Source organism: Delphinus delphis, chromosome X (assembly GCF_949987515.2).
Source record: "Delphinus delphis chromosome X, mDelDel1.2, whole genome shotgun sequence".
Taxonomy (NCBI): Eukaryota; Metazoa; Chordata; class Mammalia; order Artiodactyla; family Delphinidae; genus Delphinus; species Delphinus delphis.
This window is the reverse complement of record NC_082704.1, coordinates 97,630,757-97,653,290: the sequence shown is the minus strand read 5'-3', so window position 1 is coordinate 97,653,290 and position 22,534 is coordinate 97,630,757. Positions and strand designations below refer to the sequence as shown.

Below are 22,534 nucleotides of genomic sequence, written 5' to 3'. Positions count from 1 at the left end.
CTCTGGGCTTCTGTTCTAAATTTTACTTTTCTCACCAAGAAGGGTAACTATGTATTTGAGTAAAGGTAGAAATCTTTCTGTAACAGTAGAAAGAACTTATATTTGTCTTAATATTTCACAAGTTCTAGAATTCCCTGAAGGGCCATTTCCCAAGCCAAGTTTCTCAGAACATTAATGTACTGTATGATGTTAATAACTCTCCCTTGAAAAAATAGTTCTGGGGTCAATAAGATTGGAAAATCACTAGGTTATAAATGTAAGCAAATTTCTTTCCTGTTGGAATTCTTGTAGCTTTTAATATACATTGAAACTCTAAGAGGAGCACAGTGTCAGTGACTCTTACATCCTACTTATGTGACTACGGAAACCTTTTTCAGGCATACCAATTAATTTCTCACTAAACATGCTGTGGAACATACTATGGGAATCTTTGCCCTAAAGTGATATTTGCCAGATAGTTTAATAATGAGAACTTTCTGCTGAAGGTAGTAAAAACACGATCCAATTGAAAAGAAAATGAGTATTTATAAGGCAGAAAGGTCAACTCTTTATTTCCTGGGGTTTCTAGCTCTGAGGCCCACCCCAGGAGTCCCCCTGTGCTGTGGAATTTCCTAACTGGAGAGAAGCTTAGAGAGTATCTATATGAACTGTTTTCAAAGTACTCATTAGTGAATTCTGCAATCAGTGTAATGACTTGCAACCAGCAATTTTTTAATGGAATGAAATGGAACAGATTAGAAAATAGAAAATTAGAGTACATTACACAAGCAAGGTTAAGTATCATTTTGACACTTTGATTTCAGTTAGGTGTGTGTGTCTGTCTCTGTATACTACGTTACAATGTAAAATGTATTCCTTCTGTGGATTGCAATAAAAAAAATTTGAGGGGTACTGAAGAACTCTAGCCCTGCCCTTACTTCACAGATGATAAAATAGAGGCAGAGAGACCAAATGACATAATCGAGATCATACAGATGGTTATAATAAATCTGGGACTAGAACCCAGTTTCTGGACTTCCGTGCCACACCTCGCATTGCCTTACCCATTAAGAACTAGCAGTCAGGCCAGCGACTGTCTAGTCTATCCGATATTGCCACAGATTTTTCTCTCTTCTATTTCTCTTGGTCTGGCCACAGTAAGTTGATTCATAGAGGCTGAATTTTTCTCTCGATGCCCCTGGGCCAAATGTCATCCCACCAATGACATGGGATATTGGTTAAAAGTACAGGCTCCGAAACTAGATTAATTGGGGTCAAATATTGGCTCAGATACTTAATCTCTTTTTGTCTCATCTGTAAAATGGGGATAATAATAACATATTTCATCAAATTTGACATACCCCACCCATGTTTTAACAGAAATCAAAATATACCTTATGTCCAAAGGGGTTTTCAATTCAATGAAATATGGTGATACTATGTCATAGTTTTATAGTGAAGATCAAACTTCCACTATGTTTATAGTTTATATTATATGTAAAACACTTAAAACAGTGCCTAGCACATAAGTGCCATACAAGTGTTTGCTATTAGTATCGTTACTATCAACTTGGTAGTGTAACTTAGTATCCGCCTATTAGAGTCAAACTAGACATAAAAGTAGCATTCATTCTCTTGCGTTTAATTCTCAGTGTGTTAGACGTAAAAGTAGCATTCATTCCCTTGCATTTAATTCTCAGTGTAAGTAGTTCCTCTCCTTTCCGAAGATGTTTTTCATGGTTCTAATCTGAAAGTGCAGTGTTTGGCATATTATAAGAGCTCAACAGCTACTTGTGTAACTAATGAATAGGTGAATAATCAACGAGTAGGGGCTTCCGTGGTGGTGCAGTGGTTAAGAATCCACCTGCCAATGCAGGGGACATGGGTTTGAGCCCTGGTCGAGGAAGATCCCACATGCCGCGGAGCAACTAAGCCTGTGTGCCACAACTACTGAGCCTGCGCTCTAGAGCCCACGAGGCACAACTACTGAAGCCTGCATGCCACAACTACTGAAGCCCATGTGCCTAGAGCCCGTGCTCCGCAACAAGAGAAGCCACTGCAATGAGAAGCCCGCACACCACAATGAAGAGTAGCCCCCGCTTGCCACAACTAGAGAAAACCCGCGCACAGCAACGAAGACCCAACACAGCCAATCAATCAATCAATCAATAAAATCTATTTTAAAAAGTAATCTGGGCTTCCCTGGTGGCGCAGTGGTTGAGAGTACGCCTGCCAATGCAGGGGACACGGGTTCGTGCCCCGGTCCTGGAAGGTCCCACATGCCGCGGAGCGGCTGGGCCCGTGAGCCATGGCTGCTGAGGGTGCGCGTCTAGAGCCTGTGCTCCGCAGCGGGAGAGGCCACGGCAGTGAGAGGCCCGCGTACCACCAAAAAAAAAAAAGCAATCAATGAGTAGATCCTAATCTCTATAAGGACAGGATGATTTTAGTCTTGTTGACAGTTATATCCTCCAGTACCTAACCCAGTATCTGTACTTGGTAAATGTTCAGTAAAAGCGTTCACAGAATGAATTATGTCTTATACCCAAAAGAAGAGGTAAATTTCCTCCTCCCATTGTTAAAACACAGTAGCATGAAATTTAGCATAGTGACTACCACATAGTAGACACTCAATAAATAATTTGACCTCTTATGTTGCCTTTCAGCAATGACTGATAGCATCCATAACTTTACATAGTCCTTTTTCTAAATGTCTACTGTGCCATGTAATATATTAAGGGAAAAAGCTGTCTTCAACATTACAGTATGATCACAACTCTATTAGAAAATACAATATAAACAGCAGAAAGGTACACGTAAAGAAAAGACTGAAAATCAATTAAATCAAAATGGAAACAGCTGTTATGTTTTACTTTCTTCTTACTTTTGAAGAGTTTTTACTAATAAGCATGTATTTCTTTTATGATGGAAAAAAAACAGTAGAGGCAAAACTTTTTGTTCTCTAGCTCTTAACCCAGTGACCTCTTGCAGTATTAAACTCTATTGAAGGCTGTGGAACTCCGGAAGACGAATTTCCTTTTTACTATTTATTCTGAATTTAAAAGCTGTGGGTTTCACTGAGTGATCTTCTATTTCTCAGATTATGAGACACTGTAAAAAGAAAGAACTGATCACTTATTTCTTGCAGGCTTTATAATGTTAACTGCCTTAATCAAATCCCTGGTTGACTCTTTTCCTCTTGTTAAAGTAACCCAAGTGCTTACGGTTTCTCCTTGCTACATAAGGCTGAAAAGTTTGTTTCCATCTTGAGAGTTGCCAAACCTTCACCGCCACGTCCCTCCACTCACACACTTAAAAAAAGGTAGGGGGAAAAACTTTAAGCGCACTTAATAATTGCTGACGTTTCACTTAACAGTGCTGGGATCCGTGCTACCATTGTCCTCAGGGGATGGATGAATTTGAAATTCGAGTAGGCCCATAATTTAAAGCTCAGATCAGCTTAGAGAAGCCATCATGATAAAAGTCAGGAAGAAGCTTGCAGGTACAATGTGAGATGATTTTCAGCCTAAAGCCATCAGGTAAAATCTCAGGGCTAAACAACTTGAGCCAATTTCTTCAGCAGTCACGTGCTGTCCTGAGTGTTGGGAATTTGGAACAAATGCCGTCTAACCTATCTGTGACGCTGGTAACGCCTCCGTAAATTCAAAGTTAGCCTTTCAGATACCTGCAAAAAGGAGTCACGGTGATAATCATTACACTCTCTTCTCAAAAGCTATTTCTACGGCCCTTTCGCCTTGAGCTCAAATTTATATTCTCCAGTTTAGAGCTTAGAATTATTTGCTGTAGAGTATCCTTAGTAACAAACTTTTGCATCATTGGCCCTACATACCCATTTATTTGAACACAGAAGGAAGCTTAGGAAAGTTCTCAGTCTCTGCTGTGGGAATATGTGCGCTTGAACTGGCTTCTGCTAGCTCAAGAGAGCCGAGTGTTATATATACAGGAATTGAGAGCTGGTTGTTAAACTGACCTTCGGTAGCTTGAAATCGGCCATAGTGGGAATGTTTCCGCCCACCTCCCAAACTGGCAAATACTGCAAATCAAGACTTGGCTTTTTCATTTTGGCACAGCTGGTTTACCAGCACAGGAGCAAATTTATTTATGTTATTCAGAGCACCCAAGCCCCTGGAGGCGAAGCTCAGGACCCAGAGATCTGTCTGCCGGAGGTAGGATGCGCATTTGTCCTGGTTTGTCCGGGATGTTCTTGTTTTTAGCACTTAAACTCCCATGTCCCAGGAAACCCCCTCCGTCCCGGGCTCACGAGGATGGTTGACCACCCTCGCCTTCGGTAACCTTCCACAGAAGGAGAGCCCTACGCAAGGTTTCTTGTACAAGTAAGCTGTTGAGAGAGCATCTCTCAGGTGAAGGGGAGGGAGGGTAGCAGGATGAGGTAGGGGGAACAGTGGCCAGGGAGTCAGGCTAAGCAAGGAGGCGGAGGCTCCCTTCAGCCTGATCCCACCAGGAACTCTGGAGCACGCATTGCCCCCCGCAGTTGGCCCCATTTTGAGGCAAGGGAGCTGGGCTTTCTGCTCCCCCGTGTCAGTCAGCCATTGGCCGTGGATTTCTGGGGCGTAGTGGGCAGCGAGGCGGTTTCCATTTCCCTGAGGGAGGTACCCTGGAGCTGGGGGCAGTGGGCCCACAGCAGCCAGTGCTCACAGCAGCTGGGGGTGGGTATGCCAGCTGGGGCGAAGGGATCTGAGCAGGACACCGAGAGCATGGACCTCTCCTATAGGCTTCATGAAGCTACTGTGATACCCTGTGCATCATCTGGCCCTCGAGCTAAGTGGTGAAGTTTAGCTTGGTCACCAACCACCTCTCCTTCATCGCATACCTGCATGGAAATTAGCCTCGTGGCATGGCAGAGATGAGGCAGGCACCTGTTTCTTTCCCATTTCATCTTCCTCATCATGACAGATTCCTCTGGGCCTCATGAGGACCTAGGGCAGGGAGACCAGCATCACAGCACTGGATCAGTTTCCTGACACATGGGCACTGTTTTACGGGAACGCTGGCTCTGAAAGGTATATTTTTACACTCCCCAGAAAATGAAGGCATTTGTGCGTTTGGCCTAGGGTAGCATTTTGTCATCTGTCCCAAAATACAAAGCTTTGCACAACAGAAATGGTGGAATCACATCCCTGTGGGCAAAAATCATTACTCTTGTTTCTTCTCTTTGGATGTTTTCCAGTTTCAGAACACAGCCAGTTTGGGATTAGAAAATACATTTTGGTGAGAACTTTGAGGTGAGGACAAAAGGCATTTTGGTTTTTTTTGTAGACTTACATAAACTATTCCTGGTTTAAAAAACCACCCTTTTGAATTTTTAAATATACTTTCAGATATCAGCAGTAACAATCATCTTGATTTCAGTCTACTGCAGATGTGCTTTGGAATGCGCTGTGTCTCCTTAAGGCTGGAAGGAACAAGGATGGGCTTAGGTGATGAGGGGCATTTTAAGGATACATGGAAACGTAAGGAAGGATGGGGAACAACGTTCGCCATGCAGCATGTGTTTGCTTCTCTCTGTATTTGCCTCTGCTGCTGTAGACTTCAGGCTCTCAGTGCGGAGCTGCTCTCTTCCCTCCACCTTCTCCTTACTCATAGTTTCCACTGTCTTGTCACTTGTTTTCTTCTTTAGCTCCCTGACTTTTGTCGAACTTCCCCACCTCTCTACCATCTAAATTTCTCTCTGGGTGTTACAATCAGGCTCTCTAAGAAAGAGCATCTGATTGGTTCACTTATTTACTATCTATCTAGGGTGAAGAGCATCTCATAAGCCAGGCCAGGCTGTAACCAGGCTTTTTTGACCTGGGCACTGGTGGCATCTTAAGCCAGGCAATTCTTGATCGTGGGGGCTGTCCTGTGCATTATAGGATGTCCAGCACCATCCCGGGCCTCACCCCACTGCATGCCAGCAGTACCACTCTCCCTCATTTGTGATAACCAAAAATGTCTCCAGATATTGTCAGATGTCTCCTCGAGGGCAGAATTGCCCCTGGTTGAGGACCACTCCTGTATACCAAACCCCTGGACAGTTTGGGGACACTGCAGTAGGGTCACATGGAACACTAAGTAGAATGCCCTCTGTCTGGGAATCATTTGAGACTCCTTTTCTGCACTTGTAGGTCCCCTTGAATGTAGAGACAACCTTCAGTTGTCTGTCCCTTCGGGAATGGCCTCAGCTACCTTGCCTAAGGTCACACCCCTTCCACGGGCAGCTCCCTGAGGGGTTGAGTGAGACTGTCACTGGGCCCCCATCCTTGTTTGACTTCTCCCTGTTGCCATTCCTGCTTCCTCCTTCTCCCTTCCATAGGTGTCGATCGCAAAGGCACAACGTACTAAATACCCTGCTCTCTGAACTTTGTCTTAGCGTCTGCTTCCTGGAGAACCCAATCTGTGACAGAGCAATGTAACTGACAGACATTTAGAAGCATCTGAGAAAAGAAGCATTATAATAGACTCATTCTAGTCACTGGGTAACTTGATTTACTCTTGCTTTCATAACGATGTTGATGATTTTGTCCAGTGTATGTAGTGATGATCATTGTTTAAGGTGTCTGACCTCATGAGCTCCGTTAATGGGTAAGGACTTTCGGGACAGCATAAAATTACATCAGCCCCTTGCCCCACACCTAAAGCTCAGCAGGATACATACCAATGACAGGCAAGGGTTAAAATGAAGGAGACTCAGTAAAATAGATCATAAAAGGAAACGGGTTGGACTGTGAGCGCCACAAGGGTAAAGGACATGCAATGCTCTTTTTTTTTAATTTCATGCATCTAACACCTTGCAGATAGATGCAGGATGTGCCTTGATTGAATGAATAACTGTGCACTCTAAGGATTATTCCCACTCTAATATGATAGGAAAGAACTTTAGTCTAATGTCCTAAAAAAGTTAGGAGCTTCACTTTATTTTCAGCCAGCTAAGAATTGATTCCTTTTGTCACTAACAAATGTCTATTCAATGACCAATATAGGTCAAACTCTTTTTAGGTACTGGGGAAACAGTAGTAAATAGAAGAAAATCTCTCTCATGGAGCTTGAATTTTAATAGGAGAAGGCAATCAGGTCATGATCAGTTTGATAAAGAAGAATAAAGAAGCCTAGGGCCTTCCCTGGTGGCGCAGTGATTGAGAGTCCGCCTGCCGATGCAGGAGACAGGGGTTCGTGCCCCGGTCCGGGAAGATCCCACATGCCGCGGAGCGGCTGGGCCCGTGAGCCATGGCCGCTGAGCCTGCGCGTCCGGAGCCTGTGCTCCGCAACGGGAGAGGCCACAACAGTGAGAGGCCCGCGTACCGCAAAAAAAAAAAAAAAAAAAAAAAAGGTGCAGACTGTTTCATCTGATAGGAATCTGGCAGAGGATGTTTCTGATTACTTGGCCCTTGATTTCACTTAGCAAGAGTCACAGGATGTATTCAGTGATGAAAATCAGGTTCTCCCTTCTCCTTATCCATTCTGATATGATGACTATCCCCCTTTCCAATTTCACCTGTAGCCTCCTTATAGCCCTTTTGTCCAGAAAAGGGATTTCTTATGTATGTATAATGAATATAAATATAGATTTTAGAGAGTGCTAATGTTTTAATGAGCTAGAAATAGGCAGACGAGAGAATAATTGAAGGATTAGTCAACATGGGGGCAATTTGACTTGAAAGAGAAAATCTGAGCAGGAAATGTCTGGGAGAAAATGTAGAAGAGGAATGGAATGGAATGGAATGAGCTCATTTATGATGTGAGTTAAGGACAGTGGGATTTAGTCTCAAAAGGTAAAAGGTGAGAGTTCGTGTTGTAGAACTTGACCTAGGCCAGCTATCAAGAGAAAGACTAACTCAAAAGACTTGGCCCAGGCAGTCTGGAGCAGATGCATCCCTTAGAGCTGTCAGGAGAAGAGGGAAGGTTTTGAAACCAAATCCTTGGTTATTCCTGGAGCCCAACACAGAAGCTCACTAGAACCCTTGCTATCTTAGGGCAAAATAAAGGGCAACACGGCTTATGTCTTAGAACAGGTCAGATAATCACCCTAACATGAACCACCTGCACCAAGTTAAATAGAACAAAAAAGAAGATAGTAAGTTTGGTAATGTGAAATTTAATTTAAAACTCAGAACTGAAAATAGAACTGAAAATGAAATGTTTTATTTCTTTCTATAAATGCTTACCTACTCATTTTGAGTTCCTAAGCAATACTAATATAGAATGATAAAACACAGCTGACTTTTGTAGTTGACACCAACATCAGAATGCCCAAAGGAAGGTTTGTCTTCTTTCAAGTTTTATTACTCTATGAGAACTGCCTAAAATTTTTTTGAAGAGTCAGAAAACGGCCGGGAAAGGAAGAAGAGGGATTATATAGCGGAGTCGCTTCCTAGGCCCATGACTTGGTGGTTAACAGTCTGTTTAACTCTAGGACCATAGAGTCTCTCTCGTTTGCCTGGCTACCCTGGGATTCCTCACACTGGCAGTGAGTTAGTTAATAGAATACGTATCCTGATAACTCACTACATTAATTATGATAATAATAATAGGGGTGGGAATAGGAATACAAACAATATTGAGCTCTTAACGCTGAGGAAAGCATCTCACATGGGTTAACCTGTTTAATCCTCACAACAACCCTGTAAACTAAGGAATATTATTGTCTCCACTTCACGGAAGGGAAAATTGAGACGGGAGAAGCTTAATAACACATTCAAGTTCACGCTTGTAACCATTACGGATTATCAGCTTCAGAGAAGGGGTTCCAGGGACTAGTGGGTGGCAACCCACAAGTCTCAACTGCATATACTAAAGGGGATAATCCCCATTAACTAACTAAAGGGGATAATCCCCATTAACTCTTTGGACGATAGTAGAGGAAGTGGCTAGTAACAATTGGAGGAGACTTGGCTTGCGAATATTTTTCTATTCTACTCTTTTTTTTTTTTGTGGTACGCCGGCCTCTCACTGCCGTGGCCTCTCCCGTTGCAGAGCACAGGCTCCGGACGTGCAGGCTCAGCGGCCATGGCTCACGGGCCCAGCCGCCCCGCGGCATGTGGGATCTTCCCGGACCGGGGCACGAACCTGCGTCCCCTGCATTGGCAGGCAGACTCTCAACCACTGCGCCACCAGGGAAGCCCCCTATTTTTCTAATCTTTAATCTCTCTGATGTTCTTGCTTCTCTCCCGCACCCTCTCCCCCTCCCTCCTCCTCCCCTTCTTCCTCCCTTGCTCTCTCGCCCTCTCGCCCTTGCCCTCCTCTATGAGAATGGAAAGTTTCTATTGTCATACTTCCGGGTCTACAGGTCAACTATAGTTCAGGTGATCTAGATAGTTTGACTGGGGAGCTCTGCTTCAGGCTGCAGGTGGGCTAGGTTTGATCTACAGGTTGGCTGCTGGATCAGTTCAGATTGTCTCTAAATGTGGTGGGTTTTGAGGCCCAGGCTGAAGGATCAGAGGCCACCTGGGGCATGCGCTCATGGCAGCTCACCAGAGCATAAGAGCACAAGCTTCTGTTCATATCATGTCCGCTGAAGCCCCATTGGCCAAAGCAAATCATATGGTCAAGCCCAAGGACAAGGGGCTGGGAAGCACAGTGTGCCAGCCCTGTGGCTCTGACTAAGGTATAGATATTTAATTCTTTTACAATGGAGTAAAGAATTGAGGCCAAAATGTACTCTCTCCCACCCTCTTCTTGCTTTTATTGCTATCATATTCTTAGCTCTTTCTCACTCTTATCTTGCCTCCTAAATGGATATACATCCCATCTATAGTCATTTGGTTTTTAATATCTGAGTGGCTCCCTACTGGCTCAGGTTTCAAATTTTACTTTCCTCGAAATTTCCCTGGTGCCTAATACAATACCATTCACACAGAGAGCATTCAGCAAATGGTGTTGTCTGCCTGCTGTCTTTTAAAAGCACATCTGGAGAGATACTAAGCGCACCTGGCAATGTTGCGCTGATTTGTTAGTAACCTAGCTAACCCAGATGGCCTAAAGACTGTAGCCACCTTTACCCAGAGGAAAGTTCTGTCGTAATACAGTCAGCCAATTCTGTTAGAAATTATTCAGAAATTCCATGAGTCAGTCATGGCTCGATTTATATACACACCTATCCTCCTCTGTTGGGCCTTATGAGGCTTGATTTTTTTTCTTACTGTCTTTTTTTTTTTTTTTTTTTTTTGCGGTACGCAGGCCTCTCACTGTTGCAGTCACTCCCGTTGCGGAGCACAGGCTTCGGACGTGCAAGCTCTGCGGCCACGGCTCACGGGCCCAGCCGCTCCGCGGCATGTGGGATCTTCCCGGACTGGGGCACGAACCCGCGTCCCGTGCATCCGCAGGTGGACTCTCAACCACTGCGCCACCAGGGAAGCCCCTCTTACTGTCTTAATAATCACAGTGAGGTTCCTGGAGTTTTGTATGAGTCAGTTTGAAGGAGCTTTGCTCTCGAGTAATGTCACCAAATATTGGTTATTAGACTTTGTGGGACTGTGCAGCCAACAGCGCTGGATATTAGACATAGTGATTATCTCCACAACTCAGTCACCTTGCCAAGTAGTTTAGTGTGAACTCTTGACTTCCCAGATCAAATGGCAGCCTGATATTCTAAATGACAGATCCCATGGTGTGATATTCTGTCCACCGTACGCGATGGTCTCTGAGCTGTGTTATCTGTCTGACAGCTCATATAATATTTACAGGTTGTTATTCGTGAGGAATTTTACTTAGCCGTAAAGATTTTCACAGCTATGGCAGACATTAGAGGTCTCATTCATCACTCCTGTGACCTTCCCCTCTGGAATGTAGCCCATCTGTCTTGGCTGTTGAAATCTTTATGGAAAATCTGCCCATCTTTGAAAGTTTAGTAAGTGATCTTAAAGTTTTCATTGAATCTTTACTTTTGATATACGATATAGACATATAAAATACTATTCTTATTTTAATGTTTTGGAAAGTGTTAAATTTAACTTGGCCTTTCATTTAAATGACAGAAAACTTACTCTTGCTACAGGAACTATATGGATCACATCAAAAGAGAATAGAAATCGTACAGAAAGCAATTGCAGTGAGGAAAAATGACATATATACATATACATGTGGCATTGATAACTACATGAAAACTGAAACACTGTATTATAATCTTGATTATGACCTTAGGACGTAAAAAAAGGTAGAAATAAGTTTCATGTAATTTATTATTATAAAGAAGACCCTAAACAAATTGCATAAAGAAACGAATCAAATGGACTGCTTTACAGGACAGGAGAGAGGCATGACTAACCCTCAGAAGCTCCCCCTCTGCACTTACGTTATCCTCACTGCATACACAGCTTCTCAAATGCTTGGTTAGAACCTAATCCTGCTACTTCCCCTCTGGCTACCTGCTCCATCAGCTTGTATGATCTGGTTTGGCCTTCACCACTCTTTTTTATTTTAATTTTTTAAACATCTTTATTGAAGCATAATTGCTTTACAATGTTGTATTAGTTTCTGCTGTATAACAAAGTGAATCAGCTATATGTATACATATATCCCCATATTCCCTCCCTCTTGCATCTCCCTCCCACCCTCCCTATCCCACCCCTCTAGGTGGTCACAAAGCACCGAGCTCATCTCCCTGTGTCATGCGGCTGCTTCCCACTAGCTATTTTACATTTGGTAGTGTATATATGTCCATGCCACTCTCTCACTTTGTCCCAGCTTACCCTTCCCCCTCTCCATGTCCTCAAGTCCATTCTCTACGTCTGCGTCTTTATTCCTGTCTAGCCCCTAGGTTCGTCAGAAACTTTTTTTTTTTACATCCCATATATATGTGTTAGCATTTGGGATTTGTTTTTCTCTTTCTGACTTACTTCACTCTGTAGGACAGACTCTAGGTCCATCCACCTCACTACAAATAACTCATTTAGTTTCTCTTTATGGCTGAGTAATATTCCATTGTATATATGTGCCACAACTTCTTTATCCATTCATCTGTCGATGGACACTTAGGTTGCTTCCATGTCCTGGCTATTGTAAATAGAGCTGCAATGAACATTGTGGTACGTGACTCTTTTTGAATTATGGTTTTCTCAGGGTATATGCCCAGTAGTGGGATTGTTGGGTCATATGGTAGTTCTATTTTTAGTTTTTTTAAGGAACCTCCCTATTGTTCTCCATAGTGGCTGTATCAGTTTACATTCCCATCAGCAGTTCTTTGCAGCTTTTCTATTGCCACCACCATTTTGGTGCATTCCCCAGAGTACAGTTCTCTTAACAGCCTTCTTTCCTTAAAGAGTCCAGCCATTTTTATAGCTTCAGCTACCATATTTACAGTCTTACAGTACCTACAGTACTCACAGTCTTGTTCTTTCACTGAGTTTCAGTGAAAAGCCCACGTTACAAATATTTTAACCTAAACACATAATTTATCTGAAATTCACCTCCCAGTTTATTTTTCCTGTCTGTGAAACTCCCAATTGCCTACTAAGTCTTAGAAGTATAGAATCATCTATGATTTCTCTTTCACTGGGCACCAAAGTCCCTTATGAACTACCTGTCATACTCCACTCTCCTACCTCTAAGCCACTGTGTATAGCACCACAAGAACCATCTTCTTATCTTTTCATCATCAGAAAGCTCTGATTATGAAATATTCTATGACCCTCTATTTCCCATTGTATCATATATGAACTAATCTGTTCATCATTCACGCTGGTGAATAGTGCACAAATGGTCTACCTAAGAATGAAGATTCTGTTGGGCAGATGGCATTGGTCTAAGCAGACAGAGATGAAGAAAGAAGTACCAGAAGCCTAGGCAGTTAGACAATGTTCAAAGGCATTTCTCTCTGCCACACTTTATACTGTATGAGGCACATTAATAGTCGTTAAGAGTGGATCCAAAGGTTAAAGACCAGTGCTGCCCAGTTGAGGCAGAGAGCTTGATTCCAGGATTACTGTCATTCAGACAACATCCCATAACTATGTGATTACAAACATGATTTTTATGGTGATGAACATTTTGCAAAGCAATTTTGTATCCATTCTCTCATTTTATCCTGATAACATTTCGGTAGGGGAGATATCATTATTCCCATTTTGCATATAAGAAAAATAAGGCTCAGGGAGAAAACAAAACTTGCTTCAGATGGTGCAATGACGGTGGAGTCAGGACTCAAATACAGTCCTTCTGAATATGTGTTCTGGACACCCTTAGTGATCTAGATACCCCTCAGGACTCTAGGTTGGGATTTGAGATAGAAAGCCACTGTGCTGAATGCCTTTCTGAGCTCAAAACGTTTATAAGCTATCATGGAAGGAGGGGATGTGAAAGGCACATTCTCAGATAGTCCACTGTATCATGCAGTATATCTAACGTGCCTTGAGAATTATACCAACTGAGTGCCATTGACCTGTGGACTGTAGAGTTTTCTCTTTCCACCTTGATCAATAAAGAAAGACTCCTGTTGGCAAGAATGTCATTTGTATAAAATGCCTTTAAAATATTCCTCTCCTTGAATCAAGTAAATATACTTCTAGGAATTTTGCTTAAGAAAATGAACAAAAATGTGTGCAAAGGTTTCTCTACAAAGATGTTCATTGCAGCCTTACTCATACCAGTGAAAAACTGGAAACAACCTAAATATTCCCAGAGAGGGAACTTCTTCAATAAATCATGGTACTTCCATCAATGGAATACTATTCAGCCATTTAAAATGTAAGCCGGGAATGATGTGAGCAACCACAGATGGTTTGAGTGGGTGAGAGTGGTTCAGTTAGAAGCAGCTTTGCCTGAATGTAACAGAAAACTCAAATAACAATGGCTTACACAAAGTAGGGGTTTATAAGTTTCTCACATAGAAATCCAGAGAGAAACCGGAATGATAACTGCATATTCGTCAGGAAGGCAGATTTCTCATCTTTCCTCAGTCATTCTTAGTGCATAGGTCCTGAAGCATAAGTTGTCAGAGTCCTGCCCATATCCCCTCTTGCATTCACCATGCCCAGGCTCACCAAGCCTAGGCTTGCAGCTACACATACCCGTGACTCTGCCTTTAAGGCCTTCTTCTCTGGCCGTCAAAACCTGCTCATCAGCACGAGGGGAAGGCCAGAAGTGCCGGGGAGTTAAAGACTCCACATACTCCAGGAATAGCCCTCAAGCAATAGTAGATAAGTTCCCCGTTCCCCTGGGGGATGCGAGGGATAACTCTTCAGTGCGTTGTACACTGAAGCCCCAGCTGCACTGGGCCCCAGGTGTCCGAAGCAGTAATGCAAACTTTATCAGCTTTCCTCCCTTCTGTGTCTCACTTCCGGTTCTTCTACCAGCGCTTCCCTAAATCATGGCTCAAACTCATTGCACTCATATCCTTGTCTCTGTCTACTTCTGGGGAACTGCAACCAAGGTGGCTTCTGTTCTCCTGGTTACTATAGCTCTGGACATCATGACATCTAAGGCAGGAAGAAAGAGGATGGGAAAAGGGCGAAGCTGCCTTTCAATTTAGTCAGCCACCTTTAAAGAACTTTCCCAGAAGCCTCACCTGAATATCCTCAACTGACATTCATAAGCCTTGGGAACCTTGCTGTACCCAGCAGTTAGAAATTCTGTTACCAGGGAAGAGGAGACCTGGTGGCAATCCTGGATACACTCGTTACTAGCTGTGTGAGCGTTTACTAGCTGGGCTACTTTACTGATCATTTATGAGCATCAGTTTCTTTATGTGCAGCAATAGAATAGCGTGACCACGGAGGGTGTTTGGAAGGATTACATTAAGAAACACACAGTGTAGTGAGTGTACAGAGTAGAAACACACAGTGTACAGAGTAGACAGGCGACAGGTTTGTTTTCTCCATTTCCTGAATCATCTGACTTAAGTTTGAGTAATAAACCAAAACTAGGATCTAATACTTACCGACTTGTGACGTTAGATGTATCATTCCATGTGATCTTAACTCATCATCTGCAAAATAAAATAATAATAATACCCACCTCACAGGTCATTCAGTATCAAATAAGCTAGTTGAGGTCATGTTACAGGCACAGAAGGGGTTTTCCTTTCTCCCCCACCCCCTCCATCACTTCCTCTAGATCAAGAATTCTCAACGGGAGTGATATTGCCCCCAGGGGGTCAAAAATTGGTTTTGTGGGGGGATGTAAAAATCTTACTCTTTATATGTAGAGCACAGATACATACAGTACAGAAACAGATGTCTGTACAGTATATCTGTGGCATAAGGTGATCGGGAACAAAAATGTCTAAAAAGATACCTGGAGTAGGGGGCACATAGTGGCAAAAGGTCGAGAAACGTTGCTCTAGAGTCGATCTTGGTAGACTGTGTCCATAAAACCATTCCTGGAATTTGCATACTTCTGAGGAGCCAAGTGCCAGTGGCTAGTTGATCCTCCCTAGTGCCTTTTTCATAACCCTGTAGGTGAGGTTTCTCTGTTGTCCCCAGTGAATGCTGTATTTTATTTATGTTTATAAACTGCCCCCGCTTTCTTTTGACCCAAGTATGTTATTAAACTCCAAATCCACCAAATATAAGAAAAGTAGACAGCAGAAGCAAGAAGAACTACAATCCTGCAGCCTGTGGAACAAAAACCACATTCACAGAAAGATAGACAAGATGAAAAGGCAGAGGGCTGTGTACCAGATGAAGGAACAAGAGAAAACCCCAGAAAAACAACTAAATGAAGTGGAGATAGGCAACCTTCCAGAAAAAGAATTCAGAATGATGGTAGTGAAGATGATCCAGGACCTCAGAAAAAGAATGGAGGCAAAGATCGAGAAGATGCAAGAAATGTTTAACAAAGACATAGAAGAAGTAAAGAACAAACAAACAGAGACGAACATTACAATAACTGAAAAGAAAACTACAGTAGAAGGAATCAGTAGCAGAACAACTGAGGCAGAAGAACAGATAAGTGACCTGGAAGACAGAATGGTGGAATTCACTGCTGCAGAACAGACTAAAGAAAAAAGAATGAAAAGAAATGAAGACAGCCTAAGAGACCTCTGAGACAACATTAAATGCAATGACATTTGCATTATAGGGGTCCCAGAAGGAGAAAGAGAGAGAGAAAGGACCCGAGAAAATATTTGAAGAAATCTTCAACAAAATACTGGCAAACAGAATCCGACAAGACATTAAAAGGATCATACACCATGATCAAGTGGGGTTTATCCCAGGGATGCAAGGATTCTTCAATATACGTAAATCAATCGATGTGATAAACCATATTAACAAATTGAAGAATGAAAACCATATGATCATCTCAATAGATGCAGAAAAAGCTTTTGACAAAATTCAACACCCATTTATGATAAAAACTCTCCAGAAAGGGGGCGTAGAAGGAGCCTACGTCAACATAATAAAGGCCATATACAGCAAACCCACAGCAAACATCATTCTCGATGGTAAAAAACTGAAACCATTTCCTCTAAGATCAGGAACGAGACAAGGATTTCCAGTCTCACCACTATTATTCAACATAGTTTTGGAAGTCCTAGCCATGGCAATCAGAGAAGAAAAAGAAATAAAAGGAATGCAAATTGGAAAAGAAGAAGTAAAATTGTCACTGTTTGCAGATGACATGATACTGTACATAGAGAATCCTAAAGATGCCACCAGAAAACTACTAGAGCTAATCAGTGAATTTGGTAAAGTTGCAGGATACAAAATTAATGCACAGAAATCTCTTGCATTCCTATACACTAATGATGAAAAATCTGAAAGGGAAATTAAGGAAACGCTCCCATTTACCATTGCAACAAAAAGAATAAAATACCTAGGAATAAACCTAGCTAGGGAGACAAAATACCTGTATGCAGAAAACTAAGACACTGATGAAAGAAATTAAAGATGAGACCAACACATGGAGAGATATATCATGTTCTTGGATTGGAAGAATCAATATTGTGAAAATGACTATACTACCCAAAGCAATCTACAGATTCAATGCAATCCCTATCAAATTACCAATGGCATTTTTTATGGAACTAGAACAAAAAAATCTTAAAATTTGTATGGAGACACAAAAGACCCCAAATAGCCAAAGCAGTCTAGAGGGAAAAAAAACAGAGCTGGAGGAATCAGACTCCTTGACTTCACACTATACTACAAAGCTACAGTAATCAAGACAGTATGGTACTGGCACAAAAACAGAAACATAGATCAATGGAACAAGATAGACCAGAGATAAACCCATGCACCTGTGGTCAACTAATGTATGACAAAGTAAGCAAGGATATACAATGGAGAAAAGACAGTCTCTTCAATAAGTGGTGCTGGGAAAACTGGACAGCTACATATAAAAGAATGAAATTAGAACACTCCCTAACAACATACACAAAAATAAACTCAAAATGGATTGGAGACCTAAATGTAAGACCAGACACTGTAAAACTCTTAGAGGAAAACATAGGAAGAACACTCTGTGACATAAATCACAGCAAGATCTGTTTTGATCCACTTCCTAGAGTAGTGGAAATAAAAACAAAAATAAACAAATGAGACCTAATGAAACTTAAAAGCTTTAGCACAGCAAAGGAAACCATAAACAAGACGAAAAGACAATGCTCAGAATGGGAGAAAATATTTGCAAACGAAACCACGGACAAAGGATTAATCCCCGAAATACATAAACAGCTCATGCAGCTCAATATTAAAAAAAACAAACCACCCAATCCAAAAATGGGCAGAAGACCTAAACAGACATTTCTCCAAAGAAGACATACAGATGGCCAAGAAGCTCATGAAGAGCTGCTCAACATCACTAATTATTAGAGAAATGCAAATCAAAACTACCATGAGGTATCACCTCACACCAGTTAGAACGGGCATCATCAGAAAATCTACAAACAAATGCTGGAGAGGGTGTGGAGAAAAGGGAACCCTCCTGCACTGTTGGTGGGAATGTAAATTGATACAGCCACTATGGAGAACAGTATGGAGGTTTCTTAAAAAACTACAAATAGAATTACCATAAGATCCAGCAATCCCACTACTGGGCATATACTCAGAGGAAACCATAATTCAAAAAGACACATGCACCCCAATGTTCACTGCAGGACTATGTACAATAGCCAGGTCATGGAAACAACCTAAATGCCCATCGACAGATGAATGGATAAAGAAGATGTGGTACATATATACAATGGAATATTACTCAGCCATAAAAAGGAACGAAATTGAGTTATTTGTAGTGAGGTGGATGGACCTAGTGTCTGTCATACAGAGTGAAGTAAGTCAGAAAGAGAAAAACAAATATCGTATATTAATGCATACATGTGGAACGTAGAAAAATGGTACTGATGAACCGGTTTGTAGGGCAGATATTGAGACACAGATGTAGAGAACAAACGTATGGACACCGAGGGGGGGAGAGCGGAAGGGTGGTGGGGGCGGTGGTGGGATGAATTGCATGATTGGGATTGACATGTATACACTGATGGGTATAAAACTGATGACTAATAAGTACCTGCTGTATAAAAAAATAAATAAAATTAAATTTAATTTTTTTTTTAAAAAGTAGAAAGATTAATGAATGTATGAGAGTCTGAATTCCAGAGAGTGCTCTTTTAACACAGTTTAAATGATATTAGCATTCTTCTTCATTTTCCGGTTAGGTCCCTGTGTCGATTAAAACATGGCTTAACACCAGGGTGCGTCACTTGGCCCATTCTGTTCATCATGCATTAGAAAGCGGTTGAAATAAGAACTTCCCTTAAACACTGGAACCTGTGTTTGTGATTTTCAAAAATACCTTGGGCACAATATTGAATCCTGTTACCTCGAGGGAGGAAAAGCATTTGAAGGGAGAAGTGCTATCCTTTCTTGCTGTTAATAACATACTGCATCTGTAACGCAAGGGGAAATTCAGAGGTTGGTTTTGGAATAAATAAACTAGTAAGTAGTTTGCTATTTAAATTTAGCAGACAGTACCCCACGGTGCTCTTGCCATATGATAATGGATGATTTTTACACTCGAGAATCTGAATCACAAAGCTGCATTGGAATTACATATAGCGGTTATAGAAGCATCTGTATAAGAAAATACCAAAGGACAGCATAGTGTCATAAAAACTATTTGCCCGTAAATCTGCTTTTGATGAGCTACTAAAAATGGCCGCATCAGGCATAAGAGACGTATGTGCGTCTGTCGCGTAGGCGAGCTTTGTGACGGATGACAGGCTTCCACTGGTACACTGAGATAAGAAACAGCTGTTGTTGGCATTGGCATTCCTGCAAGAAATGAAATGATAATTCTGGGACACACTTATGAGAGTTACCATATATTGGATCAACTTTTGAATATATGCAAGACCAGAATCATCTGGCAGCCCCAAGCGAAATTGCCCAACAACCGTTTAACAATCTCCTGAGAAGGAGCATTGATTCCAGTCGCATAGAACCGTCGTCCGATTGTGTGTCATTTCTAAAGCAAGTAGCTCCAGTGTGTGTGTCTGTGGTAGTGATGGGGCAGGGGAGGACTGGGGGAAGGCTGTGGTTCTTCTTTTTTTTATTGCTTCAAGGACATTTTTTAGTGTAAAATTTCAGACCTTCAAATGATGGCTGCAAAGCAGTTGCTTAGGTGCATTTATAAACTGTGAATCAAAGGGGGAAAAACATCTTTCAGCACAAAAAATTCACTGAATCTCACTATCGGTCCTGTTTAATAGCTACACATAAAGGCAGAAGGCTCTTATATTAGAAAATAAAATATTAACAATTTTCATATACAATTAATATACTCTATAAAAATTAACAAGAACTCCAGTTACAAAAGCTTAGAATTTCATATTGACCTGGAACTTATTTTTTGGAATTTTAAAAATTAAATCCATTCAGCTCTTTAGTTCAAGCATATTCTGACTACTTCTCTGGCATTTCGGGGGGAATTTTTTTTTTCCTTTTAATGTTTAACAATGCAAAGTCAAGTATAGATACCTACAGGTCTGGTCATGAGCTCAGCGCGGCATCATCACTTTTCTCCTATTTCTTGCTAGAGTTTCTGCTTGAAGGTTGTTTCACTCAGGCGGAGCACCCCCCTGGGCCAACCAGGCAGCCAGTAGACCACTTCTCTCTGAGAGATGCCTAGAAGTAATATAGGAAATACGAACAGACTCTTCTGCTACCAGAGGACGTACTCAACATCCTCCAAATCAGAAAGGCTTTCTGGACCATTAGAATGATAAAGAACTGGAGAAGGATAACGAGAGAGATGGTGGGGCTCAGCCCATAGTGACCTTTAAGAAAAGGATAAGCATTGTTTCTCAGTTTAGACATTCATAGACTTGGCAATACAGCCAATGAGAACTGGACCAAATGCTCTCTGTAGTTCTCTTCTTCCTTCTGCAATGCCGTGATTTTAGGAAGAGGGCCCACTGAGCAACCAGGAGCTATGATTTCTGGCTCTCCACCATGTCTCATGCTACAGAGGGCTTGGGTTTTTAGGTTTCCATAACATCAGACTCTGCCAGGCAGTTCAGAGAGTTCAGCCTAAGTCCTCAAATCAGCTCTTATTACTCTGTGAACTAATCTGGTCTAGAGAGCTGTGTCCTAGAGAAGAAAAACACACAAGGGGAGAGTTGGGCAGAGAATGACAAAGGCAAAGGAGACAAGAATAGAAAAAGAAGGACAGAGAGAGTTTGAAGGCAAGGGACTCCTCCGAAACAGCAGATAAACGTCTTTTTTCTCCATGTTAGAAATCCATCTGCCAAAATGAAAAGGTGCAATTAGGTAGCTAAATACAAATTCACGTTCTATATCTTTTAAATGACATATCGCCAGGGTACAAAGCAGCATGTCCGGTTGAAGGTTGGGTGATTCGATCCCTCTATTACTCTCTATAAAACAAAGAATCTGTAGTTTCATTACCCTTAAATTGTCTGGCAGTGGGCAAAGTTTTATTAGAAGCTTTTCTTTCATATTATGCAGTGTCGTCAAGGATATATTAGCTTTGATGTTTTGTTACATCTTAATACACTGTGGAGTGAATTTACTGTGAGACTAATTTAGAAGGGAGCTTTTCATAGGAGGAAACAATGGTCAACATCAGCTGTGTTTCAAATTATAAGCAGGATGAAAATTCAGGAAAGACGGGACATACACATAAAATTGCTAGGTGTTATAATAAGAATGCTTCTTATATTTATATTCTTGATGCTATTCTATGTCTCAAAAACTCCAGTTTCTTAAAACGCTGTTCAGGAGGAAGATTTTATTGTTAAGGAAATGGTATAGCGTCTACTAACATGATTATTTTGTCTTAAAGGAACAAAAAAACACCATCATATTAAACCGTATATACAAAGTATTTCAACTCTGGGAAAGACAAAAACCCCTACAGCTTAAGCATTTAAAACACAGTTTAAAGATGACTGCTTTGACTGATACACAGTAAAGTCCTTATGAAACAAATTCCCAGTATGGGAAATTTAATTTCACTTATAGGATTCATCACTCATCACCAAAGTTTTATTACACTGTGGTGGCGGGTACCATTCTCTCACTTTCAGTTATCTTTTCTAATAAGATCACGCTGGTCAGCTGACATTTTTGAGGCACCAGTTAAACATGTAATCGGTAAATGAAACTGGATTCTGTTTAAACCAAATAAAGAGAAAAACAAGCATATCAGAGTGATAAGTGGAGTACTTTAGCTTCAATAACTTAGAATGTAAATATATCACAGAGGGGTGTTTCAGCTGCTAAACTAATAAAACCCAGTCAATCAAATAATAAAAGATATTGAGAAACAGCAACAGGAAGTATTATAAGAAAAGTACCCAATGGAGACGCATAAGAGAAAACCCGTCAGTTTACTCTTTCAGTCTCTTACCTGCTCTGTAGGTTTAGCAGTGGATTTTTTTTTTCTTTGCATTTATCTTTGTGCCTGAATGAGTTCAGTTTTTCTTAGATTAGGATCAGAACAGCAGGTTAATCAGTCCTGTCTTCATGGGCAACTGAACAAACAGACCAATATCAGTGTAAAATTGTAATTCTGGAGATTAATGTTGTCTTTCTTGTTTGCATGAACTTGACCTCTTGCCTTTTTTTCCCCCACTTTTTCAGCTTCTGTCCAGGGTCCCTGGGAGCGAGCCATCTCACCAAACAAAGTGCCCTACTATATCAAGTAAGTTGAAAGCATCATGTTCTTAAAAAAGCATTTATTGTGGCTAATATATATATTCACAGATGAATTTATTTTTAAAACTCGACGGTAGCCTGGCCTACAATACCTAGTTCTTTCTTCCCCGAGGAAGCTTGGATAGGTAACTCATGCTAAAATTACCACTGAAAACTTGCTGATGCTACAGGGAGTAGCCTTTAGGAAAAATCCATTTAAGGCAGCGTATACGCTGTGTTCTGTGATTGGAGGTGGTGTGGATTTTTCCTAATAGAACGAAAAGCTGCTGATAATATTATGGATAGTGGCAATGAATATTTACAAGAACGATTTTATTTATTTAGGAGTTTTCCCACACTTCTTCTTTAGACAAAGATGGAAGATGTCTGCAGCTATCTGTACCCAAACTGTTTTAGGTGAATAAATACTTGATGTACCCAAAAGGCAG

General features: G+C 41.4%; 1 protein-coding gene across 3 annotated transcripts in view; it reads left to right on the top strand.

The window, feature by feature from the left end:
• The window catches only part of DMD (dystrophin), a 2,124,682-nt gene that overhangs the window by 1,889,151 nt on the left and 212,997 nt on the right, over positions 1 to 22,534 (top strand). For all 3 annotated transcript variants that reach the window (XM_060001925.1, XM_060001919.1, XM_060001920.1), the window contains one exon: positions 22,032 to 22,092. In XM_060001925.1, the coding sequence (XP_059857908.1) occupies positions 22,032 to 22,092 (61 nt within the window). The remainder of the gene's footprint in view (positions 1 to 22,031; positions 22,093 to 22,534) is intronic.